The following is a 20433-nucleotide window of genomic DNA, read 5'->3' as shown; positions in this document are numbered from 1 at the left end:
CAGAAATATGCAGGAAGGAAGTTCAGATAATTCCAGTTGTACGCGCTGGTTGTTGAAGACTGTATGTGAAATTTCCAGCGTTCTGCAGAGTTGTAAAAACTTCTGGGTCCTTTACAGCCCTCGGTATGGACCTGCCTATGTGTTTTTATTACACTCATTTTCATGCCTAAGCAGATATCGGCAGCAAACTGCAGGTGTAAATGTGTCCTCATTAAGATAACCACAGACAGTTATGAAAGGAAAGAACAGATCACAACTGAGGAAGAAGGACTAGTGAACTAAAATACAAAACTGAGACCCTGTCATGGATATCAGATGTTAATAGTTCATAGGCTAAAGTAGAAAACAAGTGCGGACCACTTGTTTGGTCCGCACCAGAGTGCGTTATCACCGGCACAAAATGTCTGGAACAATGGAGGAACAAACTGTGGTATGTTTTGAAGTGGGCCGAATATGTCAGGTATAAATGCATAATTTAGGATGTGTTTATCTATGAAGTAACGTATTTGTTTTACCCATGCCATCTTCTTTGGCTGCTCATCTGTAGTCCTGCTTAAACAATAACTTAAGGAGGATTACAACATGTTATTCATTCCTATTAAAAAATAATTTTGATGCCATTAAGTTCAAAAACGAGATTCAGTCCAATTACGATTCAGCCTCATCAGTTCTGGGACTGACGCTGATGGTCTTTGTTGCTGCAGTGAACATTTTGGCTAATTTTACTCTGGATGCTTTGCTTGCAACCAGATATTTCTGTAATAAATATTCACTGGTCACCTCAGGAATTAGATAAAGATTTCATGAATCAGTAGCTGAATTTAGCAGATTCACAGGTGGGAGCTCGATGAAGCTCACGGTAAATTCAGGGAAAGCAGTCAGCTGCTCAGCATGAGCTTTTTTTTTTTTTTTTTTTGACATTAAACCATGTCGTTCTAAAACATTTTAACTCCAACACAGCAATTGATCCTGCACTTAATGTTTGCAACATGCAATTACAAAGTCAAATCCTTTTTTTCCGTTAAGTCATGTTTGACATATACATCATTTTCATAACAACTGGAGATAACTTAGTCACTTGATTACACTATAAATTAACGCGATGTGGAAAACTCCTTTGAATTCCTGGCTGTCTGTTTGCTCTCCAAGCTTGTGGAAAACTTTTCTCCTGATTTTTCTTCTGTTCACAACAAATATAACTTCAGTACATAGGTTCACATTTATTATTGTTCATTGACTATCTCTACTTTCATATTTGGTATTAAGCAATGATGTTGTGTAACACCATAGAATGGCTTTAGCAGGAGGACATTTAAACTTCTCTCCAAAACCCACAGATGTTACAGGATAAGAATGTGAAGCTACATTCTTCTAATCTAAGTCGTTGGATCTTTTACTATATATATATTTACATTCTCTTTTATCCATCCGAACGTGATACCAAGGCTTTTCCTCTGGCCAACAACGGCAACAATAAAGAAAGCTGCAAAGAAAGGACAAATGGTCGACGCAAAAGAAAATTCACTTGCCAGTTGTTCTGCTTGGTCTGTTTATTAGAGGTATATTGGCAAACATTTTACAAGCTCTTGCTGAAATGTTTCCGTTCATAGAGGAAAATGCATCACTGTAAAACACACAAAGCTCAGCAGAGAACACGTTGAAAGCCCCTGTTTTAAAAGGCACCAAAGGCCGAGTTTTTACTATCCGTCACATCGCACACATGCAAACACAACTATAGCAAAGACACCTGTGTTACACACTTCAGCTGCTAGAACACACAGAGCTTCCCACTGATGTGTTAGTTCAGTTTCTAGAGGTAATACCACATATGTCTGCTATCATGTGCTGCACACTGAGAGGCAGGTGAAGCGTCAAACACTGTTAATTTCAATATACTAAACATTTGTCGGGACGTAAAGCTACCATTAAGTACTTTGTGTGGCTGGCAGGCTTTCATGTTTGCTCTGATGAGTGCAGGAATTTTAAATATTTTCTAGATTAAATACACCATACTGCTGCTTTCTTTAAATACATAATGTGTCTTTTAACTTAAAGTTCACTTATTTATGTAAAAATCACGACACAACCATTACATGAATTTTTGCAAAAAACCTTTTACAAAATTCTCTTTCTTTCTTTCTTTTTCTTTTTGCTTAAATAATAATGATAGTAATACATTCAAATAATAGCATAGTAATTCCTCAGCATGATTGTTTTAAATAGCACGTGACGTAGTGGTTGCCTGTATGGTACAGTCATTCTTGATACCACCTTTCGTGGAAACAAACGGACCCTTCTTCTCATTCAGACACTGCCGATAAGACACTGTAGCACAAAGGCTTTAATGACATGCTGGTGCCGTCGTCATATCTATTTCAAATACAGTTGATTATTCAGGTCGAGTCAGGCAGAAGTACATAGGAATGCTTGAAATGCACAGGAGCTTAAATGTGTCCTGAGGACAGAGATGTTGACAAGTCTTTGGCCTCAAGTCCATGTCAGGTTTCACATCTTTCACGGCAGACTCAGGCGGTCTAGTCTTCCTGAAACTGCGAGGTTCTGTTTCAGGATGACTCACTGCTTAGTACTTTAGATTTAACTTGTAAAACAAACAAACAAAAACAAAAAAAAACAACCTGTGAATTACTTTGAAAATTAATTACAAAATACCTGAACAAAAATCTAAACGTGGACTTACATTTCAAAAACTTGCTGAAATAGGGCAACACTTTAATGTCAAACTTGTTTGTGAGTCTAACGGGAAGTGCTTTTATTGTGAAGTCGTCTCTTTGTATAACTATATGTAGCGCCTGTTAATCCCACAGATCAAATAGCCTAATTCTTTACTCTGTGAGAGATTAGTCTGGATTATGGTTTTTCTTCTTTCTTTGAGGTTTAAGATGAGCCAGATTATTGGGAAGCCAAGTGCTACAAACTTTGTTTAGAGCAAACAATAAATGTTCCAAGTTTATTGTCTAATCAAAAATGCTAAATGAGACCTGATGTGGTGAACAAATGAGAAGTAAGATGCTAAATGTAATAAAATATAACAGGAAATGCTTTTGTTTTGAAGGAATCGAAGTGACTTTTATGACGGTGCTACCTTGTGAGACAATAAGTTTTACTTATTTAGCGCCGTGTTCATCTGCCATTGTCACGAATCTGCAGCTAGCATGAATAGATTGTTATGAACCATTAAGAGTCCACAGTCTATGGGTCATGATGGTTAATAAATCAACTCGATCCTTTACTAGGACGAAACGAACGTCAACGAACGTGAGACGTTAGCTCCTTCTACACTCTGGTGTACACTTTATCAGAGTGCACACCTTGTCACAGGTGTACACTCTGGTAACGTTGGGGGACTCGCAGCATTTCCTAGGGTACTTTCACCTCCGATTGCAGAAAAAAAAAAGTACCAGACCCCGAGTCTGAGCTGGGTCTAAAGTCTTTACAGCGAGAGTTTGTGTCAAGTCTGAAGTCTGTTTCTGCAACTTGGCGTACAGTTTGAGTCTCCATCTCTGTCCGTCAGCGACTCCTGTTTCTACTCAGGAGGTCGGCTGCCTTCCTTCACCTGTGCTTTCCTACAGGTTGCTGTCATTAACGCAGACCTTTTGTTGTCAAAGCATTCGGTGTTAAAGCATTGGCTTCTCACATTGGAGCTAGTAGACTGGCAGTGAATGATGTAAACGGCTGCAAAATTGCAAAATGGAAAATAGAGCATCACTCCTGGCAGTTTAGTTTATTTCTGTCATCAATATGTAGCACATTATTCCTTTCAAATATTCTTATACTCTAAACTCTCTCTTCCAGTCAACACTGTTTGCTCCTGATAATGATAACTTAGCTGCTCTATCCCATCATCACCCTCCTCTCTGCTCATATTTCTGTTTGCTGTGGGGTTTTTTTTTTCAGTCTCTGTCTGTTTGCAGCTTTCTGGCCTCTTCCTCCCGTCCTTCTGTTCTTTCCGTCTCCTCTTTGTTTCCTTGTCAGAGTCGCTGCGTCGGAGCCCTCCGGCTCCTCTACCAGCAGCCGCAGCTTTCCACCACCATGTCCTGGTAATTCTTTAACACGACTCTGTCGTGATTGTCCAGGTAGAGCAGGGCGATGGGGCTGAGGGAGGTCGGGACGCAGCAGGCCCGGGGCACTGCTCCGTTCACAGAGTTCACCATGGTTTGGACCACGGCGTGGCTGGAGGCGTTCATGTGGTCGGCCAGAGGGTAACGGCACTCTCCCAGGCAGAAGAAGGCGTCGTAGCCGCTCGGTGCGATGATCCACTTGTGCCAGCCCACATCTCTGAAATCTACGTGCAGAGGATGACGCCGGCACCTGCCACGGGAAAGCCGCTTCAGCTTAGCGGGGCTGCCGTTTCGTTTCACTCTTCCTCGATCGCTCCAGCTTACGTCTCCCTTGTCGTCCCCCACGCTCTTCATGGAGTAGCCCATTTTTCGGGTCTTCCCCCAGCCTTGGTCTCTATTGTGGCCTTTGCCGCTTCTCTTGGTCTTCATGTTTGACCCTTTTCTGGCCTTAATCCACTTGCTGTTACCAGACGTTCTCCTGCCGTGTTTGACTAAAGGCTCTCCGTGGCCGTCATGGCTGTAAGTCACCAAGAGGGGTCTCTCCTGGGCCCAGCTGTGATCGTCCTGTCCCACAGACCTGGACACCCTCAGGTGTCTCTCCTGACGCTGCTCTGTCTGATTGTCACCTGCAGCAGAGGAGTTGCCCTGGTCAGGTGAGGCGGTGCTGTTTTCAGGTGTGACCTCCAGGAGGAAGCCCAAACTGCCAGTCCCACCCTGGGCTTTACGGAGGAGCTCCGCATTTAGGCTAAATGCCTCCCAGAAGCTACCGGATTTATTGCCACGGAGGCCAGTGGTGAGTAGTCTCGTCTCAAGCAACGTGGGCTCAGGATCCCCATGGCGTTTAGAAAGGTACAGGTTTAACCTGTGAGGCCCGGGGCCCAGGGACGCCGTCTGGCTGCGTAGCAGGCGAAGCTCAGCAGAGAGAACCGTTTCATCTTGAGGTATGGAGGAGATGTTGAAGGAAATGTGCTCTCTTGTCTGATCTCTTACTGTGGTGTTGTCTCCAAAGGACTCTGAGCGGGGAAAAAAGAGCATGGAAGAAAACAAACTTAGTGTGATCAGACTTCAAATAAAGAACACTAACAATTGTTTTTGTAAAAGTCTAAGCAGCTTTAGTGTCGTCAACAATGACTCCAAAACTGTAAAAGAAAGTTAGCACAAGGTCTTAGTGCCTGTGGTTCTTAAATTTAACTAAGGTGGTGAGAGAAGTGATCATGCAACACATAGAGGCGCCAAATAATGACGGGTAAAATTGATTTCTAGTTGACATTTTCTGTATTTAAAAGCTGTTTGTGGATGTGTGAACGATATTAGCATGTAGTATTAGACTAACCCTCATTTATTTTATAGCTTTTATTGCCAATTTTATTGATTATTGTCCGCTTTGGATTCCCTGGTTGAGCCGTACAAAACTTTGGCTTTTTAAAGCACCTTATGAATGAATGAATGAATGAATGAATGAATGAATGAATGAATGAATGAATGAATATAGTATTACACAATTTTCTTTTTGTGTTTGATTGAGCTGATCACTTTTTGCAATACATAACATAAAACCTGAACACTGATACAACACACACAACAGATCCTGTGGGTGTCCTGGGCGACTTTTGGTTCTAACTTTCTGTCAGGTTTTGAAAACCCTGCAGACACATCATCACATCATCAACACTACGGCATGAGAGTTTCATTGTAAAGTCAAACCTTCAAAGGACTCTTGCTTCAAAAAGGTCTACAAAGAACAGAAAACAAAAACTTAAAGTAAAATAATGTAGTTTAACTTTGTGAGTTATCACTTCATAAAAGGTGAAACAGTCCTCAGATTCAGATTTTTATTTAACTTTTTTTTTTTTTTTTACCGAATACTCATAGGTGTTTTTTCCACTGACTAACAAAAGTCATGGAAGCCCCCATAAAAAAACTTGTTCTCTCATACAGATTAAAGTGGAAATCTACCTACGCCTTAATCCACTCTTAAAATATGCAAATTAACCAATAGGCCTGCACTCTGCTCAATTTATCCAATTTCTGGCGTATTTTTTGCAGTAACTATATCATGATGTTTCTTTAATTTGATGTTTATTTGCTGCGTTTGAGCGGGAGGTCCAAGTCATAAATATCAGCGCTAAAGCCTGAGGTAATAATGGGAGTTATAAAGCAGGCTGTAAATGAGATGGCTTAGGGGTTGCAGACTGGTTTAGAGATATTACTAACCCGGGAGTCAAACTGCTGGTGCAAATGCTGTAATAAATAACCAAAAAAACGGAGAGCGAGGATTTATCTCGTTTTAAACAGATTTCACGACTGAAATACCAACTGTGAAGCCCAATACCCCCAACGCTACAACCATTAGCACTTTAGATTGAAATAATTGCAACTTTCTGCAGGCTTGGCGTTCTCTCTTTGACCCTAAGAATTAGAAATGATTCCAGGAGTGATCAGATCCGACTTTCTCAGGTCTGTTCTAACGGGCCCTAAAGTAACAGGCTTCCCAAGCAGATGATAGCGCAACAAACGCCGCTAAGTAGAGGCAATAACAGAATGAGCTCCTCAGTCATAGGCCATAATTTCAGGGTTTGTGTTGGAATTAATGGCAACATGAAAGGCGGACGGGAGAGGTCAAGAGGGTCCCGACTAATGTTTGCCCCCGTCCTCTCTGATGGGGCAACTCAGGCGTAATGAGGGGAGCAACACGAAAAGCTCAAATACTCCACAAACCAAGACGAAAAGCGTGAAAAATATATTTTCACCCTTACAGATTTCTTGTGTTTTTGCTTTTTTTTTGCCACATTTTAATGTCTCTGGCAAAGATAACCTGAGAAAATGTATCATGGCCTTTTCAAATGATTTAATTTAATGGAAGATGTTATTCAAACCAGCTTGACATTATGTGAAAAAGCAGTTTGTCCCTAAACTCAATAACTGGTTGATTCAGGCAACATCTGCCATCAAGCATTTATGATAACGGGTAATGGATCTTTTGAACCACTCTGGAGATATTTAGCCTCACTCTCTCTTTTTCTGCAGAAGGATTTTAACTTGGCCAAACTAGATACTTTCAATCATGAAACGTCAGATGAGGGTCACGCCACAGCATCTCACTTGTACGCGCACCTTCACCAAGCAGATCCTGTTTGGTTAGAAAGTACAACTCTGGATAAATTAAGAGCCCACTGGACTGAACCTCAATGGTTCTTCCACCAAATATTGATGTCTAAATTCTGAGTTAAAACGTTAGTATTGTTGTTTCTAAATGAATATAAATTTGTTTTCTTTGCATTATTTGAGGTCTGAAAGCTCTGTATCTTGTCTTATTTTGACCATTTTCACACTTTCTGCAAATAAATACTAAACTTTTGCTTGGAATTTCAGAGACGTGTTGTCAGCAGTTCATAGAATAAAAAAAAAACAATGTTCATTTTACTCAAACATAAACCTATAAAGAGTAAAATTAGAGAACGGATAACTCTGCAGTGGTCTCTTAATGTTTTCCAGAGCTTTATATGTACAACTTTAATAATATGCACTGAGCAAGAACAAGTATAATAAACTGAGGTAACAAAACAAGTAAGAAGAGTCACAACTGATGATCAAAAGAGAAAGTGACACTTTTAAGACACTCAAGGAATTGCTTTAGCTGTAATCAAAGTTTTGATTACAGCTGTGAAAAAGCGATTTTTTTTATATACGCTCTGTGTTCCCCTGTGTTTACCTACTGTCACTGTTCAAACTTACAACCCTGGACATGTCAGAACCAGCAGTAAGCTTACCACTGTGGTGAAAGCTGCGAATAGTGTTGGCCTGCTGGATGTGGTGGCTGGGGAAGCTGAAGGTCGGGTCTTCCAGCAGGTGGTACTGCTGCTGGTGGAAGCGGTAGAGGTCGAGGAGGTACTGCGGCACCGGCACGTCGGGCCTGGGGTTCGGCTGAGACTGCAGGCCCAGGCGGCTCAGGAGGAGAGACTGGATGGTCTGAGCCAGACCGGGATCAGCGGGCAGCGCCGTGGCAGGCGACGGGGACGGAGGGGTCGGGGGCACCCTGCCATTGTCGGTCTCGCTGGATTCTCCACCCTGGCGGCCAGACGAGGCTTGAGGTAGCAGCAAGACCATGAGGAGCAGGAGGTTAGCAGGGAGCATGGTGGACCTGAAGCGGGAGGAAACGGTTACTACGTTTACCCTGCCTCGCAAAGTTATTTCTCCTAAAGTTTCGCACATTTCGTCGCATTACAACCACAAACCTTTATGCGTTTCATGTGGATTTCATCTGATACACCAACACAAACTAGTGCATAGTTTTGAAGTGAAAGAACATTTTTTTTTTTTTACAGATATTATTTGATGAATTAAAATCTGAAAGTGTGGCATGCATTTGAATTCAGCTCCCCGGAGTCGACGCTTTGCGTTTCGTTTTCCTTTGCAGTTACAACCAAAAGTCCTTCAGGCTACGTCTCCACCAGGTTTGTACATCGAGACTGAAATGTGGCTTTTCTGTGTTTGCGAAAGAGCTGACATTGACTGGACCGTTCAAACTCGCGAACAGGTTTTGATCTCATCTCTCTGGCTGTAGGTTTAGAGTTGTTGCTACTCTGAAAGGTGAAAGTCTTTTTCAGCCTCTAACAGCTTTTATTCCATGATTTTCCAATATTTGGCTCTGTGCAGCTTCCCATCAACTCCAACCAGAACGCCTTTATCCTGCTGGTTAAACCTGAGGTGTGAATCTCTGCAGCCCCTCAAAGGTCACCAAGGGGCAGATGCCTGCTTCTCTGATCAGTGATCAATGTAGCAAACTGCTGGAAACATATTTTTTCCTCCATGTCACATGGAGGCAACATTAAGGTTAGCTTTACCTCTTCATGCATATTAACCTGTAAACGGACGCATGGAAGAGCTCGTCCTCCTTCGTCTCCATGCTATTGTTTGTTTGTCTCTTGAACTTCTCTTATCGTGTGATTTACTTTTATAATTAAGATGCTTTAGTTAGTTAGATTAGATATTTATTTGCTATATTGTGAGTTAAATTCATTGTAAATATTCTGGAATTGCTTAAAAATGAGATTTAACATTTGTGATGTTTTTTTGTTATTTAATATAAACAACAAACTAGACATTAATTTCCTGCTGGTTTGTGATTCCTTATCGTACACTTGGGTCGCCTGGCTTGATGAATTTTAGTAGATTTGCAGTTGTTACTAATATCTTTGATTTTTCATGATGCTTCATGTTTTCTAATGTTCTCCTGCAGCCTTCACAGAACAATTGGATTTATAAAATGACCCAGGAATCGACAGTGACTTGAAAGTCAAGCAGGTGAATAAAAATGCGTTCGTTGTTTGTTTTCACATACAATCCAAATTAAACACAGTGAAGTTTGTTGGTTTCACACTGGAAAAATGGGGGGGGGGGGGAAAGCTGAGCAGGAGTACGTTTACGAGGCATTTTACTATTTGATTCCGGACCATTTCTATTCAATTCAAAAAACAAAACCAAAAAAAAAAACAAAAAAAAAAACAAGCAAATAAATTGTATAACATAAGGACAACACAAAGAAATCTGCAGAAGCGATAGCCCCTTACAAGGTGTTCCAGCTCTGTGTATATCATGCTCATGTCCTTTTGCTTCCTGGACACACTAGTTTCTCATTAGTCTTCAGCCTTCATGTGGCATATGTTGAAGAAATTTACAGTCCACGAATCCATACCAAACTGTTTACTTGTTATTCCTGCCTACTACGCTTTATTTTCCTTCCGCTAATTTATGGCGGAGCTCCATACCCGCAAGGCCCATCTATCTCGGCGGACACCTCGACAGGAGCAATTAGGCAGCCTCCAACTGGAACATAATCATCTCATGTGAGCGCTGAGAGTGCTGAGCATCGAGATTTCTGGCATTAATCAGAGGTAGTTGACTCTGGTGGCATGTTATGGAGTTGTAAAGACCTGACACAGTGACACATGACCTGCATGTTTTTCCCTCTACGTCTCCAAATCACCAGAGAATAAAGGCTTTAAAGCATTCGGTAGCTTTCCATAACTTTGACTGCATGCAAGGGAGTGAAAAGAACATTTCCTAAGAACCAAATCATAGATCTTAATAAAACTTACAGCTCTGATAGATAGTTCTTTAGATTTGTTCGTTCAGGAGAAAAACATAAAGCCACGTTTACAGCTCCAGATGGATCGGCCGATCCATCTGCACTCATTAAACGAGTCGTTTCCAATTTATTTAGCAAATAAAAAGAACAGAAAACAATTTACAACATGAAGCGACATGAGGCCACATAATGGCAACGCAAACAGCATTAAAAACCAATAATAAAAAATACTGATTTATATCCACATGTTCTCTTGTTATAATTTTTTTTTTTATTCTGAAAATTAATTTAATTCTTCCCACAAAGGCCACTAAGACTTTTTTCAATTAAATTTTTATTTTTGCCAGTGTAGGATCAGACATGAAAAATAAGGAAACCAATTTTAATGGTTTTTGTGAAGAGGTTTAAATATTTTAGGTTTCTCTGTTTTGTTTTGTTTTTTAATTAGTGCTATTGGTGTTTAATAATCACCTTTTAAGTAAGTTATCCTAAAAACGTTTTGCCCTCCTGACAAAGATGTGAATAACAAATGATCCAACACTTTAAGAGAAATCCAACAATTAATTTAAGTGTAAAATAGGAGAGGAAAAAATCCTGTGTAAAAAGAAAATGGTAACACTTTATTTGAAGGGGTGTGCATAAGAGACTGTCATAAACATGACATAACACCTGTCATGAACATGAAGAAGTCTTTATGAATGTTTATGACAGTTGCCATGAAGTTTAATTTGGTAAACAATGACACTTTTAATGCAGAGTTGCATTAAAAGTCCATTAAAAATGCCAACTCTGCATGATTTTGTAAATAATGATAATTTAATGGAAAGTTGGCATTTTTAATGGACATTTAATGCAACTTTAAAAGCAACTTTGCATTAAAAGTATCATTTACTGAATGACACTTCATGACAACTGTCATAAACATTCATAAAGACTTCTTTATGTTATGTCAGTCTTATGCACACCCCTTCAAATAAAGTGTTACCGAGAAAACTATTGGTCAAACTGAAGAATTTCTATGCATTACTACAATTTATTTTAGCTTCTATTCAAAATGGGAAAGACAAGAGGAGGTGCTATTTAAGCAGGGCGGACTTGTTCTCTCGTTCATGAGCTCCAATAGCTGCAATAGAAAATAGCTGCTTACCAAAACGTCTCCACATCCGCAGTCAGAGATATAATCGTAAAGTTTAAAATGACTTGAAGAAAAGCGCTTCAAACTAATTTCAGCGTAGGAATATTTTACTGCTAGATTGATTTCTTTGAAGGCTTTTGCACATCGACTCTTCTTGAACCTTTGCTCTCCTCAAACTGAATCTTCAGAGGTAGGGATTATTTCCTCTCAATGAATCACAGCAGCATCCGTCCGCTTCACCAAATGAATCAGTTCAATTAACTGAACATTTGAACGTTGGATAATCTGGATCTGTTGACGGCTCGCAGGAGGCGGCTGCCTCTTCCAGGTGAGTGAGGCTCTCTCTGTCGGCGCCGGAACCGCCCGGCTCGAAAATGGGGTCACACAATTACCACCGTGACCTGGCTAACACCCGGCCTCTTTGTGGTGCAGGTGTTAGTAATGAAGGGTAACTACAGGCCGGCGCGGCAGCAGCTCGGCTGACCTCAGTAGGGTTAAGGTACCTAAAGGCCAGCGAAAAGGGTAAAACTTGCTAAAAGGCGACATGAGCTACTGAACACACGGGAGTGGAAATTTCACCAGTCGATCCCACTAAGGCAGATTCCTGCCAGAGCGATCGCTTTTAGGACGGATGAAATATCTGTCACAGCACGAGCACTCCCATATCTCCGGTTTTCTCACCTCTATCTCCTTATCTCATCTCTGTAGGGGACAGAGAATCGATTAGGGCCTCTGCAGCGCGATAACGGCGGCGTTTATGGGTGAGTAAACATGTAATGACGCTGTAATGACTCTTAATCTCGCCATATTGTCAGAACAGAGGTAAGAAGGAGGTCACAGGTGTGAAGGCGTGTATATTTTTTATGCGTGTTGTTCAAACGGTGCACGGTTCAAAGGGCAGGCATGGGAAAATGAACCACCTCCTACCGTGGGATTGTTGCTGGGTATCCATTAAACTCTGGCAGCTCCACCCTGAGCTGTTGCACCTGAGGCAGCGTAGCAGAGGACAATTATAGATTAGACACTGCTGGACGGCCTCTCCCTTATACTGTGGAAGCTTGTAAAGGAGATTAAGGACAACAACACCACCTCTCTCTTCTGTACTTTCCACATCCACAAAAAAAAAAAAAAAAAAAACACCCAAGTGACTCTGAGGTTCAAAGGTTTGGCTGTCACACAGCAAGGTGTGTCTGAGGCTGAGAAACGAAAAAGACGGGAGGAAGGCTTCCTCGGTCGTTGTGTGGCAGCTATAATTTTCCGTCACTGTATTTATGGCTTAAAATTTGTTTTAATTAAGAAACGTTTAGGACAACAAAAGTTTGGATTGTGTAGAACAACACCTAACCTGTGACACTGCCAGTCAGCTGGCCGCAAGAAGTCTTTTATGTCGTAACTGATTCCTGATAACTAGTTCAGTTATGTTGTGGAAATTAAACAAGCGCCATCAATGTTATTTTGGTAACTTACAGCTAGTGATCGACGTGTGGGACCGATGTTCAGGCTCAACCTGATATGAGCTTGTTTGACTTTTGCTGCGATATAAGGAACGAAAGTGCCGAAAAATAAAATCATTGTCTACAATAGGAACAAAATTTAGTAGATATATTTAAAGTAACGATAAATAAATGTTTTTGATTGGTAAGTGGTTAGATCATCTCGTACATCTTTGTTTAAAATTACCCTTTATTTTGAAAACCTGGTGTTTTGCTCCGATGAAGTTTCTAATTCAAAATTCATTTTCGTTTTGTTCCAAGACCATGAATGCTCTTAAAGGGCTGGTTGTGCCAGAACGTACTGATAAAACTTGTTCTCGAGCTGATAAAATATCAATGAGTTGTTAAAATTAAATAACATTATTGAACGTCTTTTCAGTCCCTCCAGGATTTTGTGAATTTTTTTGTGAGTTTTCCAATAAAAATCAAAGTGTTTGTGGTGCTAGTTTGTAAATATTTGCGCTTATTTACAACAGTAGATGCAACTTTTTTATTACTCGCTGTATAGCTTACATGGATTATATAACCTGACATCAATTAGGGCTGAGGGAGCTGATTAGTACAAGTAAGAAAGTTTTTGACATTTTTTGAGAAAAATCGACAATAAACTCCCAGTAAGCGCAGAAAAGTGCGGGGATTTGTTGATCTTGTGTGAATTTCCATGATAATTCTCAAGAAACTGGAGGGACTGACTGATGCAACTCGGCAGTAAACAGATAAAAACTGCATTGATTTGATTGATAACATAACATTTAAGCTCACTTAGGGTTTAGTCTAGAATCTAGAGGGCCACATAAAAAGGTATGGCGGGCCAGATTTGGCCCACGGGCCTCGAGTTTGACACATGTGTTCCAAAAGCATGATAATGTTTAGATCTGCAGAAGATATTAAACTGCATCACACATCAAAATAACACTGCGTGCAACATTGCATTTGCAAAGGATTACTTTGGTTGCAAGATTTGGTACAATATTAGTTATTATTTTTAGTGCCATACAAACACATTCTTCATGTAAATAATATGTTTGCTGTGTTGGACAGATTTTTCCTGCCTTCTGCTTCCTTTGATGTATACTTTTAGTGACGCACATAAAGAGTGGTTGGAACTTTGCGAAGAAAGAAAGGAAAGATTATCCGGGTCAGTAGCAATCAAAACCAATATCCAGCAGTTACATGTTTTCCTAATAACATGCAGCCATTGTAACCGTGAATAACAGCGAGTGCCGTGGTTTCATGGTTTGTAACTTCGTAAAATGTATCCGGACCTAACTGGGGGGAATTTTACAAGTGATCTTTTTCTTCCTGTCCAACCTGAGTCTGGCCTGAACTTGAAATAATGAAATGTTTGGAGGGCGTACTCTATAATTAAAGGGTCATAGATACGGTGGAGGTTTCCAGGTTTAAGAGTCAAACACTGGTGTTTTTCCACCTTGTTTTTTTGTGGATGTATAAGACGTGGCCTGACCCGATGCAGCAGACAGTAGTGGGACTCCGGCGTGCAGCAGGTCAGCGTCGTTGCTGCCCTGACCCCGTATCTCTCTGAACTCGCTGATTAAAACCTCTGACCTCTGACGTCCGCCTCTCTTTTTATCTGTTTATTTCAAACTCTGCTCCTTTTCCCCTTCCTCCTTCCTCTTTGCATTCCTTGAACTTTGTCCTGTAGCTTTGTCCTTTTTGTTGTCTTACAGAGCTGGTAAAATATGCTTTGTATTTTTTTTTACGTTTAACCCCACATGTTCTGCTGTTCAATATTTACCCACCTTTCTCCTGTCTGTTGCCATCCTGTGTTTGAAATATCTGTTTCCACGCTTTTCTGCATCACCTCCCCGTTACCCTATCAGTTGCTCCCCTTCCTTTACCCGCTATGAAGGTTTTCCTTTTTTTTTTCCTCCCCAAAGTTTTAAGTGAATGGTGTTTTTACGGAAGAGTCCAGCAGACTGTTGCTAGGCCAGGGGGCCGGCGTGTCACCGCAGCTGGCTGATTTATCCACCGCTGCTGTCTTCATGTTACGCCTGGTTCCTTAACTTTCCCTTCCTGTTGTTCTTCCCGTGTTTCTTTTCCCAAATTCCTTCTTTCACTCTCTGATTTAATCCCTGCTCCCCTCTTCTTGGCCCTCGTTTTTCAACGCAGTCGACCTATTATTTCTGAACTTGATACGTGCTGCGAACAAGCCACAGGGTTTGTTTTTGCTCTCTGAGCAAATAGTTAAGGAAATATTAAGTTATTCTAACTCGTGAGCCAAATGTGTGACATGCACGCATTTGTTCATGATTTCTCTCCAAATCAGCCCTTTTCTCTAAGAGTAAAATGCTGTGGGACGTGTTAGAGAGAAAGCTTAACATGTTCAACTGAGGTCCTCCTATGAATGCATGTTCACCTGCTGCTGAAATTGGGTGATTTTTAACAACACTCTTCATTGTGGATGCTGTTGCCGAGTGAAGGCAATTCCAGACTTGCCATTTTCAGGATTAGGAGGAAAGAAAGAGATGTAATAAGCTATAAAAAAGGAAATTGTCCTCTGCTGGAGGAATTCTAGATAGCAGCATCTCTCCAACACTTAAGATAGCGTGGAAAAAGTATTCACTGCAGTCAGAGTTATATGTGAGCTCATTGTATTTTCACTCTATACCAGAAGGCATCAAACATAAAGTCAGAGCTTTTCCATCATCATCTTCAGTATTGCCAACGTCTTCAAATGCACCTGTTGTCTGCTGTTAAGGCAATTATACGATGCTAAATTGGACATAATTGACCATCTGCATGCATTAGGGTGGAGGAAATCACTGTTGAAATGACTCTAAAAACAAAATCATGAAAATGCTAAGAGCTAAAAATAAATTCAATTTACATTAAGAAATATTCATTAGTTTAGGTTCCTTGAGTCTGTTTCTTTATCTCTTTGCAAACACACAAAGGAACAGAACAGTATTAATGTCTAAATTCAAATATTTTTGAGTAGGCTCTACATTATTAGCCTAAATAAACAAACAAGAGGCAAAAGAAATGCAATAATTGACTGCAGACAAAAGGTGATCAATATTTATATCCTGTCATGGCTATCAGCACATCACCCAATGACTGCTTGTTTCACATTAAACATGAAACGGGTGGAGGTGATTGGGTGGGTGTCTAGACCCGGCTGGGAGGGACTGCTCTGCGTTTGGACACACTGTAAATAAATAAGTGTAAAATCTACAGTTAATTACTGGCAGCGAATTGCTGTAATCTTTACAGTAACCTCCCTGTAATTTTACAGGGATTTTATTACGGTTTTACTGTCATTCTATTACAGGGTTTCTGTAATCTTCTGACATTAGAAAAATGTAATAAAAGCAGAAAGACATTTTGACAGGAACTGAACTGTTTTGGTTGCTGCTAGCTGTTAAAAGTTACGCACAATAACTATTAATATAAATTCTTTTCTAATTTTAAGGAAATAAAAAAAAAGACATACTGTAAATTTTAAAACAAATGATGGAGAGGGACCAATGCTAATAATCCAAACAATCAAACATTCAAACAATTGAGTTTGAATGTTGCTTGCTTTCACAAGTCCACAAAAATCTCCACTAACACCAGCAGGATTTGCTAGATTTGATCTAAAAACTTGCTAAGTTCGAAAGAGTCACTGTATTTTGTACAAAATGTCACATCAGTCATTTCTTCCGGCTGTGAGAGAGCGAGCGATAGCAAGACTTCAGGAAGGGATAATAGCCTGGAGAAAGCTGCTCTATTTTTTTTTTTTTATCATTTTGAGTTTTCAAGCTCCACCTGCCATGGAGCATACCAGGTGTGGAAATGTTGCACATCTCACTGTAAAAGCTCCAAATTAGGAATCTTCATGTCCAGTCCTCGAGGTTTGGCGTCCTGCAACTTTTAGATGTGTCCCTTCTTCATCACACCTGAGGTGGTTAAGTCATTTTATTCAGGTGTGTTGGACCAGAGACGCGTCTGAAGGTTGCAGTGCAGTACTAACCTTTACCCTCAAGGCCTTTTTAACTGAAGACACCTGAATTGTCTTGAAATTCAAACAAGGTTGTAATTGTTCATACAGAAGGCCAAACTCTGGAACCGTTTGTCACACACGCCATGACTTCGCCGCATGACCGCTCACTGCAGGTAGGCTGGGAAAACACATTCTGCTCTCTGCCTTTCTTATCAGGTCTTAAAGAAAAATTGACGTCGGTATCATCGGGTCAAAGCCTCACAAAGATGCAGCTCTTGTTCTTATTGAACGACTTTAACATGTGGATGTAATACATGATTTTTGACAGCTGAAGTAATGTGTTTTTTTTTTTTTTTTTTTTTAGAAGAAATGCTAACATAACAGACTGTTAGGGTCTCATGGAATATGCAGAAAAATACACACACATGGGGTAAAAACAGACAGACGCAGTAAGGTGCGCGTGAATGGACATTTAGGAGGTCAGAGAACCCCTACTCCACCTGCTCCGTCAGGTAACCGAGACACACAAGCGCTTTGCTCTCATCTGCAGGTTGTACAGCGATGTTAATGCGCTCCGTCCTCCCGCAGCTTTGTCTCCACGGCCGGAGATGCTTGGAGGTCCCAGCGACAGTGGCACGCTGCGGTTTGCAGGAGGCCCCACGCTGACGCGCAACACTTTCACCAGCATCAGTGGAAACACTGACATGTCCAACCCGCAGCTGCCGAAAGCTCAGAGACCGCTCTCGTTATGCGTCTGACAGCTAAACGGATGTGAAACACAGAACTAAAAAAAAAAAAAGGAAAAAGGAAAAAGAAAAACAGCTCTGCTTTTTGCATTAAATCTGACGAGTGTTAACGCTGAGAGCCAAATCATGCTGTGCATGCTGAAGCGATGGTGAGTTATGCTCTTTGAACTCATAATGGGCGCATTATTCTCAGACAGGTTGCTTACCGGGATGAGGTTTTGATTAAGTTAAAAAAAGAAACAGTTTGAGGGGAACGTTTGCATGTGTGTGTTTTTCCCCAGAGTGGCTAATGGGTTCAGCAGCGCTGTTCCTGTGGCCTGTTGCATGACAGATAGATGTGTGTGTGTGCGTGTGTGTGTGTGTGTGTGTGTAAGGATGGAGTACTCACGTCCAGGTGTGGTGGGATGTATGCAGAGTCCATGGTTTATCCTTGAGCTCCAGTGTTACGATCCCTTGCCTCGTTCTTTCGCTCCTTTGGACAGAAAAAGGCAAAGTGAACTAATTGCCCTGTCTCTGTCTGCCCCTCTAGGACCCACCAGGCTAAGTGTTCAGGGTCTCTATAGGTATCTCTGCTCGCTCCATGTTTTTCTTTCCTCGCTCAGATTCTCATCCTGTTGTCACTGTCAGATAAGCAAACTCTTAAAAACATCCACCGGCTTCCCTTCTTTGCCTGCCTGACCTCTGCTGGTGAACGCCACCCTCCTCTTATTCTCCTGCACTTCCAGCCCTGTCTGCTAAAAATCGCAGCTGGTGGCCGCGAGAGAAAAACAAGCCGTGTGTGTCTTCACTTGTATCACCGGCAATAACGCCCTCTTGTTTCTAAACCTCCTCACTGTGTCTCACTCCTTCCCTCTCCACTCTGTTCCTCCCTTTTGTATCTCCTCCCCCTTTCCTCCCACTCTTTCTATCTCTCCCAGCAACACACACACACCTCCACACACACACACACACACCCACAGCTGGCAAACTTAGTTTAACTCTGACTTTCCTTGAGTGTCAGATCTTAAAATATGCTGAGGCATTTCTCAGTCTCTTTCACATAAATCCTGCCCCCCCTCATTGCACGGAGACGCTTTAAAGCGAAACACACTGATCTACCTGAACTGATCAAGATAGCCCTGGAGGTCGGCGCTCACAGGCAGACCAATTGTTCCCCTCCGTCAACAGACTCACCTGCTGCGTTTCATTGGCAACGTTTGACTTTTTCAGCCGGCATGCTCGCAGACGGTCCCTCCGTCATTTTAAATACTCGTGACAATCAGAGCGAAGAGACTCAGTCACAGAACAGAGGTATGAATGGATGACTCATGAGAGCAGCCATGAAGTCACCGCATCTGGGATTTGTGATTGGATCAAAGTTTAAAAAAAAAAAAAAAAAAAGAGAGAGCAGGACTGCTGGGCTTCTCCATGATGGGTTGAAGCAAGGTGCATCCGTCCTTCCAGAACAGAGCGGGCGGGCGGGGGTGAATTTGTATTCATGAGGTAAACCCATGAGAAAACGTCTCTTTAGGATGCATCGTCTCTCATATTAGATCTCATCTGGAGAATCACTCACCCACGTCCCTCGGCTCCTCCTCCCTTGTCCCCTCCACTCCCTCTTCCAGTCCACTCTTGTACAAACACACACACATACGCAAACTCAACCACAGACCTCATTCATCCCCAGATGGAGTAATTGTCCCACTGCAGTGAGACACAGGCACAGAGAGACGGACCCGGACACAGGGCGTTTGAAGGTTTTTGTAAAATTTGACTAATCAGTGAATAATGACATTACTTTAGAAATGTATTACATTACCTGCAGATTGTAAGCTGTTGTCAACGTCTAAAATTAAAGACCCAGACCTACTGAGCTGACCTTCAGTCATCAACACTGGAAGGGGAAATGTACCTGTCATTCTCTCAACAAAGTGCTTTAGGACATAATGAACTTCAACCCGTTAAACCAGATTTTGTCAATGAAATAGCTAATCTTGAGTTTGTTGCTGGAATTTTGGAGACTTGAGACGTTTACATCCAAACACAATCAGAACATTGAGTCTCAAAGGCAACCCATCCATTGAATTGATCACCCTGAGATCTGGTGGCGAAGGTAACAGGGAAACCCAGGCAACCTTCTCCCAAGAAATATTCTGACGAGTTTGATATTTCCTCTGGCGTCTCAATGGGAAATCCCTGAAAAACCCAAAGAGCAGGAGTCATCTTGGGATCCTTTGTTTGAAGCGGACGGTGGGTCTTGCCCAAACTCTTCCTGGATGCCGGAGCTCCTGACATTATCTCCAAAGCCGACCTCGGACATCCTTTGGAAGAAGCTGATATCGGCTGCTTGTACCCAGAATCTCGCATGTTGCATCAAATCCTTTTACCATCAATGAGGGAGACAGACCGGCACGTCAAGAGCTGCTTCGGCTCAATGTTTTCATTACAGAAGAAGCAGCAGTCTCGTTACCGCAGGTGAATCGTCTTTTCCATCGATCAGTCTCCCGTTCTGTCCTAGCATCACTCATAAACCAGGATGCCTTAATCGCTCCACTTCAAACAGAAACGAACTCCTGACACAAAAGATAAGTCTATTGTCTTTTCAGTGTTTAGGTTTATGATGAAATCCATGACTTAAAGACTCCAACAGAAGCACATGATCGACAAAAAGTAAAGACCTTTAGTTTGTGTCCATAGCCAAAGTGGGGACCAGCAAGAAGGGGAAATCACAAATTAAGTATTTGATGCAATTATCACTGCCAAAGAAAAACATTTTATTGTGGCTAAGTGTTTCTTCTTCATTTGATTGTCTGACATCTGATTCTTCACTTGAAAACAGATATTTATTACTGCATTCATATCTCCTATTTGCTTCATTTGCAGTTCTGAGGTCAACATAAACCATTTAAAACAGAGAAGAATATTCTTTGTTGCTGTAATGTTCAAAAGTCTTATTCTAAAAGACCA

General features: G+C 41.4%; 1 protein-coding gene across 1 annotated transcript; it reads right to left on the bottom strand.

The window, feature by feature from the left end:
- Window positions 1-1538: 1538 nt before the first annotated feature.
- On the bottom strand, window positions 1539-18795 carry bmp16 (bone morphogenetic protein 16). The gene is made up of 4 exons (XM_015021466.1): window positions 18661-18795; window positions 17876-17959; window positions 7850-8220; window positions 1539-5092 (listed from the first exon to the last, which is right to left on the bottom strand). The coding sequence occupies exons 1-4, from the start codon at window positions 18672-18674 to the stop codon at window positions 4023-4025; spliced, it is 1539 nt and encodes a 512-aa protein (XP_014876952.1). The 5' UTR covers window positions 18675-18795; the 3' UTR covers window positions 1539-4022.
- Between the last annotated feature and the right edge of the window lie 1638 nt (window positions 18796-20433).

This window comes from Poecilia latipinna, unplaced genomic scaffold (genome assembly GCF_001443285.1).
Source record: "Poecilia latipinna isolate Pla-1442-1.1 unplaced genomic scaffold, P_latipinna-1.0 Scaffold85, whole genome shotgun sequence".
Classification (NCBI taxonomy): domain Eukaryota; kingdom Metazoa; phylum Chordata; class Actinopteri; order Cyprinodontiformes; family Poeciliidae; genus Poecilia; species Poecilia latipinna.
This window is presented reverse-complemented; position numbering and strand designations above follow the sequence as displayed.

Coding starts and splice junctions, on each gene's coding strand:
- bmp16 (XM_015021466.1), bottom strand. Junction 8,221..17,875: donor ACATCCCACCACACCTGGAC/GTGAGTACTCCA, acceptor CTCCCGCTTCAG/GTCCACCATGCTCCCTGCTA. Junction 5,093..7,849: donor TCGCAGCTTTCACCACAGTG/GTAAGCTTACTG, acceptor TTCCCCGCTCAG/AGTCCTTTGGAGACAACACC.